Source organism: Sinocyclocheilus grahami, unplaced genomic scaffold (genome assembly GCF_001515645.1).
Source record: "Sinocyclocheilus grahami isolate Dianchi unplaced genomic scaffold, SAMN03320097.WGS_v1.1 scaffold131.1, whole genome shotgun sequence".
Taxonomy (NCBI): domain Eukaryota; kingdom Metazoa; phylum Chordata; class Actinopteri; order Cypriniformes; family Cyprinidae; genus Sinocyclocheilus; species Sinocyclocheilus grahami.
Genome location: NW_015505310.1, coordinates 1,258,233 through 1,268,457, shown reverse-complemented (window position 1 = coordinate 1,268,457; position 10,225 = coordinate 1,258,233). Strand labels below are relative to the sequence as shown.

At 34.6% G+C, this 10,225-nt stretch overlaps 2 protein-coding genes across 2 annotated transcripts in view; one reads left to right on the top strand and one right to left on the bottom strand.

Moving 5' to 3' along the window:
- The first annotated feature begins 116 nt into the window (after window positions 1–116).
- On the top strand, window positions 117–3,661 carry LOC107590642 (homocysteine S-methyltransferase YbgG). Its single transcript, XM_016279516.1, has 8 exons — window positions 117–330; window positions 402–469; window positions 1,301–1,473; window positions 1,565–1,668; window positions 1,952–2,113; window positions 2,235–2,440; window positions 3,340–3,413; window positions 3,518–3,661. The coding sequence occupies exons 1-8, from the start codon at window positions 259–261 to the stop codon at window positions 3,577–3,579; spliced, it is 921 nt and encodes a 306-aa protein (XP_016135002.1). The 5' UTR covers window positions 117–258; the 3' UTR covers window positions 3,580–3,661.
- Window positions 3,662–3,737: 76 nt separating this feature from the next.
- The window catches only part of LOC107590638 (basic immunoglobulin-like variable motif-containing protein), an 11,519-nt gene continuing 5,031 nt past the window's right edge, over window positions 3,738–10,225 (bottom strand). The window contains exons 3-10 of the mRNA XM_016279513.1: window positions 7,967–8,096; window positions 7,798–7,893; window positions 7,489–7,593; window positions 6,837–6,931; window positions 6,490–6,622; window positions 5,345–5,428; window positions 5,163–5,259; window positions 3,738–5,040 (exon numbers count right to left, since the gene is read on the bottom strand). Of these exons, the coding sequence (XP_016134999.1) occupies window positions 4,747–5,040; window positions 5,163–5,259; window positions 5,345–5,428; window positions 6,490–6,622; window positions 6,837–6,931; window positions 7,489–7,593; window positions 7,798–7,893; window positions 7,967–8,096 (1,034 nt within the window). The 3' untranslated portion in view covers window positions 3,738–4,746. The remainder of the gene's footprint in view (window positions 5,041–5,162; window positions 5,260–5,344; window positions 5,429–6,489; window positions 6,623–6,836; window positions 6,932–7,488; window positions 7,594–7,797; window positions 7,894–7,966; window positions 8,097–10,225) is intronic.

Below are 10,225 nucleotides of genomic sequence, written 5' to 3'. Positions count from 1 at the left end.
TGCCACTCGCGCATGGGTTTGTTGTGGACTTTGAAACTAGTTTCGCTTCAGTATTATGGTATTGTTATGCAGAGCTTCTTACCAGGGCTTTTAAGCTATTGGCTACAATTTAACATCCTTCTAAATGTAGGTTTAGCTTAAAAAGTTGCAAATCTGTGACAATGTAAGACAAAGGTCTGTTGCTGTATTTCAAAAGTGATTTAATGTTTATTTGAGGTTTGAAATTGAAAGGTATTTCCACGGACCACAGCAGTCCAAATGGATCCCAGTCCATTCATTTTAGATGGAGGTCTAGCAACAGAACTGGAAGCAAGTGGATTTCAATTACAGGTAGGTAGTACTGTTACACAGACTTATTGTCAACAATCACAAGTTTAATCACGCATATATTGTATTTGCAGGGAGATCCACTATGGAGTGCAAGAATTTTGCATTCAAACCCACAGGCCATTAAGGACGTGCGTTACAGGTAATTACAGGCTTTATTATGTTCTGTACCTGAGTTGTCAAGCAATGTCTGAAGTGTGACATGGCATACTTGATGTAAAATATTTGTGAACAAATATTTTTACTCTATATTAATTATACATACAGTGGTTTGTTTCATTATTGAATATTTAAGTGAAAAGCTACAAAAGGCTGAAAAGTGTTAAATGTAATCAAGACAAAAGACAGGACAAAAATATATATATTTTACGGACGTGACGCATTGCTGCCACAAATATGTTTTCCAGTCAATTATGTCGTGATAATGACATAAACATTATGAGAAAAGATGTTGTTAAAATGACATAACATCTCATTATTACAACATAGTTGAGTGGAAAAGAGAATGTGTTTGGCAGCAATGCTTCACCATACTATTTCAAATAAATGTGTTCTTTTCATTAAAGAATTCTGGACAAAAATATATATCTGAAAAAAGACTGCCGTAATGGCTGCTGAAAATTCATCTTTACCATCACAGGGGAATTTTTTTTTTAAAAATATGTTAAAATAGAAAACTGTTATTGTAGATTTTAACGATATTTCACAATATTAGTTTTTTACTGTATTTTTGTATCATAAAATACATCAAATAAATGCAGCCTTGGTAGGCATAAGAGACTTAATTCAAAAACATCTTAATGACCCCAAACTTTGTTTTGAATGTACATTTATATTTTCCTTCATACATGTATTTACATTTGATAATTTCTAACCAAAAATCTCTCCATCCTTTCAGTCATTTGTATGCTTCTATTCTGTGAAAATAACTATTCAATATTTGCTGAGTGATTGATTTAACTTGCTTTAATAGATATCTTCAAAGCGGTCCTGATGTTATAACAACAGCCACATATCAGGCCAGAATTGAGGGATTTGTGAAATATCTTGATCTCCGGCCTGAAGAGGCTCAGCAGATGATAATGTCAGGGGTTCAACTGGCAAAAGAGACAATCCGTGAGTTCATGTCTCACTCAACTGTATCAGGTGTGTGCAAGCCAACTCTACTAAATCATGAATTCTATCTAGTTTCTGAAGAAATGTAGAGACACCAGCTAACGAATAATTCCCCCAGAAGACAGAAGAGAGCCTGTGGTTGCAGGTTCAGTGGGTCCATATGGGGCGTTTTTACATGATGGGTCAGAGTACACAGGAGCCTATGAGGACATGATGACAGTGGAGGTAATGCAGGATGAAGCTCTCTGTCCACCCAAGCCACCACCACATAAGAATTTAAAGTGTGTGTTTTCTCTTTTGTCCTAGGACAGGGGTAGGCAAGTTCGGTCCTAGAGAGCCACAGTCCTGCAGAGTTCAGCTCCAACCCTAATCAGACACACCTGAACAAGCTAATCAATGTCTTCAGGATTACTAAGGCTATAGGCAGGTGAGTTTTTTTTTCAGGGTTGGAGCTGAATTCTGCAGGACTGCGGCTCTCTAGGACCGAACTTGCCTACCCTTGTCCTAGGAGTTGAAAGACTGGCATCGTCCACAGATCCAGTGCTTAGCAAAAGCCGGAGCTGATCTTGTTGCCATGGAAACCATTCCAAGTCTCAACGAGGCGGAGGCTTTGGTGGAAGTACTCAGAGAATTTCCAGAAGCTAAAGCCTGGCTTTCCTTTTCTTGTAAGGTGACTGATACATTGCATTATATGTTATGATATCTATTATCTAATGACAAATTTCATTCATAAAACACTTGCAACTGTTTATGCTCACGACATTGCTATTAATGCAGTTAATGTGTTTCAGGACATTCAGAATATTTCAAGCGGGAGGAGATTTTCTGAGGCGGTTCAGGTGGCTTGTAGGTCCTCACAGCTGGTGGCCGTAGGGCTGAACTGTTGTCCTGCTCTGTTAGTGAAACCGCTTCTAGAGTCAGCCAAGTCACACAAGAAAGCAGATTTGAGCTGGGTGGTCTATCCTAACAGTGGAGAAAAATGGGACCCCAAGACAGGGTAAGGTTAATCAGTAAGTTACAATAGAAAGTTATAATTGCAATTGATTTTTGTTTCCATTGAAAAATGTTATGTTTTAAAATGATCATTTCCAGACCTGGAAAAAAACATGGACTTTTATATTTGATTGTTTCATCACAGAAATATTCCCTATCTTAAATAATTGCTCTTTTCTACATCTTTTATTTATATTTTTGAGATCAGATTGATGTTTTTAAATACTCTTATTTAGCAAAGTAATACAGTTTCAAATCAAGGCTGTTCTTTTGAACTATTTCATTAAAGAAAAAATAAAACATATTTCATAGGGCCTTAAAACTGACATTTTTGTTATTTTAATAAAATACTGGTAAATTGTGAAAGTTTCCTGATTTCAATTAATTAGAAATGCTTTTCTATTAACAACAATTTAGTATAACCATCAAAATTTAAAAGGGGAAAAAAACGGAATCCAGAAAAATTTAAATTAAAAAAATGGAATTTGGGAAAAAATAAAACCGATTTCATTCAACTGTTTTCAACATTGATAAATGTTTCTTGAGCACCAAATCTGCATATTAGAATGATTTCTGAAAGACAATGAACACTGGAGGTGTGGCTGTTAAAACATTCAGTTTTACCATCACATGAATTGAATGAATACATTTGAAAATATATTAAAACAGACTAACAGTTGTTTTAAATTGTAATAATATTTATTTACAATAGTATAGTTTACTTTTTTTTTCAAATAAATGCAGCCTTGGCGAACACACGATCCTTAAAAAAATGTTAGTATAAATAAAAAAAATATTATAATCCAATAATCATAAAAATAAAACATGTGGGAACCCTGAACTTATTTACTGATTTGTCTCAATAGTTTGATTGTGTAAGTGGCTGTTCTGTGGCTATTTCAGATGGAAAACTAAAAAACGGACGTCATTTGCCAAACTAAGTCTCGACTGGAAAGAACAAGGGGCTTTGTGGATTGGTTGGTATTGTTTTGTACCAGTAAATAAGCTTTACTGTAAACTTATACTATGACTTATTCTTTCCAGTTGCACTGACTCATGGAGAGCTGATTTCTGTCAACAGGTGGCTGCTGCCGTGTTGGTCCTGCTGATATAACTGAGCTGAAAGAACATCTACATGTATAGCCGTGACTCATCAAACACCGTGACATATTCTGAAATAATGCAGTGATGTGTAAGAAGGTGTATAAATATTTTATTTATAAATCAAAATAATACCAACACACTAGATTCACACGAGTATGAGATTTGTTATGACTTGAACATTATACATTCGATGTTGCTGTGTTATCGGACAAACAATATCACAATTCACATGACATGGAAGCAATCGTGCAATCTTAGCTCACAGCGTTTCACAAAGAACGTGATTGTAATCCTTCAAGTTGCTATTTACAATAAGATGGCACCATCTTATTGGACTATGTCACAATCGGATCCATTGAAATATCAAATGGTCACATTATTAAACAGTCTGATATGTTTATGATGACCTTGACTTCGTTTGTATTTTTTAGACTTACACTAATAAAGCCATTTTTGTTTATACAATAGTAGCACCAGTCTTCATAAAGAACAGTGTAATTTTTCAGTCCATACTGTCCTCCAATGATCTACCATCAGTAGCATATAAATCCACCAAATTGCATATAACTGAAATGGAATGATGCTATTGATCTGAAAAATCAAATATTCACTTCATGTTTCTTAGTACACTTAAGGTGCGGTCATTGCAAAAATTGTCCACTGTGTATGGTGTAGCAATCTATGAAGTGCAGTCACTTTCAAACCAAGCAGCTTTCTGTTGGTCAAAAACTGGGGAAATCTTTCTCCCTTACGTGAAATTCCTGATTGTGTGGATTCCTATAGAAGTTGCTGGATTTCACCTGCGAAAATGTGCAGAACAATGGTAAATGTGACCACACCTTTAGTGCAGTTAATTGCACATTTATTTAATGATTAGTTTATCCACAATATGTTTAAAGAAAGCAGCATTTTGACCTACAGGACGTGACTCGGCGTCTTGGAGAGAGAGCCATTGTTAAGTATTTCTAATCTTAATTTAATGCCACATTACTAAGAGCTCAATCTCAAATTGTGGCGTCCTCCACAAATGGCTTCTTCCTTAAGGGCAACAAAGCAGCATCCTTATGGTTTGGCTTGCAACCTCATCTATGATATGCAATTCTATCCAATTCCACTGTTGCTAATAACCTGGGAAGGTAAATATTCTTGTTTAAAACTGTCGAAAACTCAATTGGCTCTTCAGGAGGAGGATTGGACACTTTAGATTTAGTCAGTTATGTCTTCATCTAGGTCACTGTCTGGAGAGCTTCTGTGCCTGTAGTCTGCTGTGTTGGACAAACGCTTCCAGGCATCCTCAGACTTGTTCCCCGTACTGAGGGATCTGCCCAGACGTTTCACCGCTCGCTCCTCAGAAGCATCCTCTAGCGCAGCTTGACCTCTGTGTTCTGGAGCCTGATGGTGGAGATCATGCCTCAGATTTTCCAAATTCAGTGCCCATGGTCCCAATTTTTGCCAGTTGACTCTCTGGAAGGCCATGATGCAATGCAGATTGCCTCCAACCTGTGAAGAAATCAGGATGCAGGGTCAGGATGCAACATTCAGACACTTTCCTAAACACAGAATTCTTCATAATATTCAGGTTTTTGTAGAAACACCATCACCATAGTCCTGAAGTTCCTTACCTTTTTGGTTTTGCGATACTGAATGCCTCTCTCTATGTGGCGAATGTCGAAGTATTCTGGGTTTTGGGTGTTCAGATCCGTCACGATATCTGCCCATCTGATTGTAAACCAGGTCAGAAATTCAGAAACATAATTTATTCATAATTTCACCAAGGACAACAATGCCATAAAATGAACCATACTTTTTACAGTGGATTGCAGGGTGTTTCCTGCTTGGTTCACCAATGAGAATCCAGTGCTCCATCTCATTAAGCGGCAGTGGCCCCCTGTAAAAAATAAACGAGTTTCATTCTCCATTAGAATAGGGTCTTATAAAAGTAGAGGTTAATAATAGTTTACATTTTCATGACTTCATGACTTCATGACTTCCACAATAAGTGTGGCCCAGGGTCAGTATGAGAGATTTTTGGGCCATTTTGGGGTTGGTAAGACTTTTTAATGTTCGTGAAATACGTTTCTTAAGCTCACCAAGTCTGCATTAATCTGATCAAAACATACAATAAAATCTAATATTGTGAAATATTTAAAAAGTGCATTAATACAAAATTTGAAATAACTTTTTATTTTAATATATTTTAAAATGTAATTTCCTGTGATGCTAAGTTTTCGGTTTTATCCTTTTAGAAATCATTCTACCATGCTTCGACTATGAAAGCACAATAAAAAAAATTTTTGTTTGATGGAGAGAAGGTTCAAAAGAACATTATTTGTTTGAAATAGAAATCTTTTGTAACATTATAAATATATTTACTCTCATGTTTGATCAATTTAATGCATCCTTCCGAAATTATTTCTTTAAAAAAAAAGAAAAGCTAACAGTTTGCCCTGAAAAATATTTCTCATTCTGTGATGTAAAAACATACATATCATAATAGCTTTACATTTAATACAAAAAAACATTTAAAAAAATTAAAACACTATATACACATTTTCTGGCACACATAAAAGGTCACTTTTAATCAAATGGATGTTTTGGAACTGAATAAAAGTTGTACATTTCTTACAACCATAACCACCTAACTTAAAAATGCATCCTTCCGAAATTATTTCTTTAAAAAAAAAGAAAAGCTAACAGTTTGCCCTGAAAAATATTTCTCATTCTGTGATGTAAAAACATACATATCATAATAGCTTTACATTTAATACAAAAAAACATTTAAAAAAAATTAAAACACTATATACACATTTTCTGGCACACATAAAAGGTCACTTTTAATCAAATGGATGTTTTGGAACTGAATAAAAGTTGTACATTTCTTACAACCATAACCACCTAACTTGAACTAATTAAGCAGTAAATGAAAGGCAAAGTTGCTGTATGTTATACCTGTAAGCTTTGGCTGCTTTTAGTGGAGTAGCTTCATAGCCCACAGGACAGAAGTAGTGATTCTGACAGTGGTAAATGTAGGCCATGGATTCGTCTTTAAGTCCCTGCGTCAGCTTCAGCAGTGCCCCCTCAGCTAGAATGAAGAAACATGCTGCTAAAATACTTTCTGACAATATATAAACTATACCTGAAAGAAAACTAAACAAAGATTAAGGAAATATTTATAGACTGGATATTACATTTAAAATACTGTATTCTGTTTAACAAACTACATAAAAAGTGTATCTGAAGAACAACATGCTGCTGTAGCCTCTGTTCTTATGAAAAATGATTGAAAATTCACACACCTGTCTCTCCCGCTGTCTTGTGCTTTCCATGAGGTTTGTACAGAATGTAAGAGCATCCCCGGACACGGAAATTATCGTTGATTTGTCTGAACCATCTGCAGCAGTATAAAAATAGATAATGCACAGGACAAAGCAAAACTTTGGGGTCAGTAAAATTTTTTTTTTTAATAACACAATTATTTTATTCAGCAAGCATGCATTAAATTAGTAAAATGTGACAAAATTATATTTAATAATGCAGTTCTTTTGAACTTTCTATTACATAATTTTGAAAAAATGTATCACAGTTTCCACAAAAAATATTAAACACAATTCTTATTATTGATAATAATAAGAAATGTTTCTTAAGAACCAAATCAGCATATTACAATGATTTCTGAAGAATCGTGTGACACTGAAGACTGGAGTAATAGCTGATGAAAATTCAGCTTTGCCATCACAGGAATAAAATACATTTATTTTTTATAGAACATATTATTAGTTATTATTTTCCACGACATTCTAATTTATTGAGATGCACCTGTAAATGCAATAAATGGTGAACATAAGAGACATCTATCAAGACCCCAAACCTTTTAAAAGTAATGTAATGAATATGAATCAAAAATGAATTAACGAAACTGTTGAAAAGCAAGAAATACAGTAATCTTACCGCATCAAAGTGGCATTGCCAGTGAATGGTCCAAACTTGATATCTTCAAACGGAGGCTGGAAACCAAGTATGTGCAGGGCTTCTTCTTGAGAAATAGGTGGGAGACTGGGAAAAAAAATCCTAAAGTTACTCTTTGCAATTTCTACCAGACCAGATTAGAAATCTTAAAATAGATCAAATTAATGTGCTGTTTTTGCTCCTAAAAATACCAATTCCTTACTCCTCCATCTTTGAAAAATTTTTCACCATCTGAAATATTGTCATCAGATGAAAAATGTGGTTATACATTTCAGCAAGGAACACACAGACCTGCCTGCTCCTAAAGTACTGTAGAGAAAGTTCCAACAGGAGACAAGTGAGGAGATTCCACATGATGTCTTATATTGGGGGCGGCTGATGCAGTACCTAGAACATTAGAGGAACAGTTGTTAAACTTGCACTCTTTGAGTCTCATTTCTCTTTCCAATGAGGGAATTACCATCTACGGAGGTCCAAGACTTTTCTCTGTTTGATCTCCTCCAGAGAAGCTTGTGCTGGGAGATCTTGCAGGTTTCTGCTTGGCCTGTCAGATGATTTCATTTTCTTAGAGTTGAATTTCTTTAAATTACCTGAGAAACAACACAGACTTCATCCTTTAATAACATTCTAAGTAATATATTAGACTCATGCTGGTTTGGTTTACACTCACATATCTACTAGGATCAAGTAGGTTCTTAAAATGAAGAATGGATTAGCTGGAGTTTGGATAAAGGCAGGCTCAATGTTAAAGGAATAGCATGACTATCATTCCAAATTTGCCCTGTGCTCTTTGTTTCGGCAAAGATTCCTCAGATCAGCAATCGTGTAGTCATCCCTAGACTTCTTTTGATCAAGTAATGAGTGATGGCACACTTCCAATACATTCTGTCTATAAACTCTTAAATCTGGGATTAATTACAAATTAAAACATAGTCTGTTCACAATGAGGTGAAAAGCATGTGACAGTCACTAGTGTCAGTAAGGCCATCGCTAGAGTTACATAAACCACAGCAGATGGTCAGTATGAGCTCATTTTCCTGGCATATTATTGCTCAACAGCTTGTAGATTTAAAATGACCCTGATATTTTCAAACTTTTTTTTATATTTCATAATTAAGTTGAAACTGAAAATAACATTATTGTCATTTCATAAGCCTCAAAATATATTTATAAAGGTGATATGTGCTCTACAGCAGGGGTTTTCAACATTTTTGATGGCAAAGACCCCCAAACAAGATGATCCCCATCCTGAAATATATACACTACCAGTCAAAAGATTTTGAACAGTAAGATTTTGAATGTTTTTTTTAAGAATTCTCTTCTGCTCACCAAGCCTGCATTTATTTGATTCAAACAGCCGGCACTGTAGTCTACTCTTCCAAAATCAGGAAACAGTCCTCCATAAAATATGCTGCACACAAATGAATATTTGGGTTGAACTGTTCTGGAACAGTGTTGTAAATACAACTTAACCACTGATTTCTAGTCGTGTCCTCTTTTTGGAAGGCCAAACAAAGTAGTTTCGCTTTCACAACGAAACACACAGTGTCACCCACGGCGTCCTAGAGTGAGCGGCGGCGGGCGGGCTTGCGGCAACCACATGTGACGACCCCGGGCTGGACTCCGCTTCGTCCACGGTGAAAGCCGATCCGGCGATCCACAGCACTAAGTTGATGTATTCCCTCAGTGACCAGCACGGATCAGCTCCAGGCATGACGAAGCGGATATCGTCCTCTTTTGGAAGACCAAACAAAGTAGTTTCGCTTTCACAATGAAACACACAGCTCTTCACGACATGCCAATTTAAATCGCATCATATGACCCCTTTAAAATGTAATTTATTCCTGTGATTTCAAAGCTGAATTTTTAGAAACATTACTCCAGTCACATGATCCTTTTCTGATTTGCTGCTCAAAAAACACTTATTATAATTATTATTATGTTGAAAACAGCAGAGTAGAATTTTTTCAGGTTTCTTTAATGAATAGAAAGTTCAGAAGAACAGCATTTATCTGAAATATAATTTTATAAATGTTATTTCATTAATGTTCATAAACATTATAAATGTCTTTATCATCATTCACTGTGGGCTATGAAGCTTTTCATTTTGAAAAATTTTCTATAATGTTACAAAACCCCCCCATTTTGTATAATGTTACAAAAGCTTTTAATTTCAGATAAATGCTGATTTTTGAATTTTTCTATTAATCAAAGAATCCTGAAAAAAAAATTTACTCAACTGTTTTTTATCACATGGTGATAATACTAATAATAATAATAAAAAATTATTGAACAGCAAATCAGCATATTAGAATGATTTCTGAAGGAAAATTCAGGTTTGAAATCACAGGAATACATTACATTTTAAAATATATTCAAATAGAAAGCAGTTATCTTAAATAATACAAAATATTACTACTTTTGCTGTCTTTTGGATCAAATAAATGCAGGGTTGGTGAGCAGAAGAGAATTCTTTAAAAAACATTACAAATTTTACTGTTCAAAAACTTTTTTTTTAGGTAGCTATATATTTTCATGTTTTAAAATCCATTTATATTGTGTGAGAAAGATAGAAAGTGTGATTATAAAAACAACTAAATGAAATGTTTCCAAAATGTTATTTTATACTGTCAAATTCTGCAAAAAAATTAAAATTTAAAATAAAATAAAAAAATTATATATATATATATATATATATATATATATATATATGTATATA

What these genes read in the sequence shown, in the direction of transcription:
- LOC107590642 (XM_016279516.1), top strand. Translation starts at nt 259, where the DNA reads ATGGATCCCAGTCCATTCATTTTAGATGGAGGTCTAGCAACAGAACTG. An exon ending in CAAGTGGATTTCAATTACAG is followed by an intron (nt 331 to 401) that starts GTAGGTAGTACT and finishes TTGTATTTGCAG; the next exon opens with GGAGATCCACTATGGAGTGC. An exon ending in GGCTTTCCTTTTCTTGTAAG is followed by an intron (nt 2,114 to 2,234) that starts GTGACTGATACA and finishes AATGTGTTTCAG; the next exon opens with GACATTCAGAATATTTCAAG.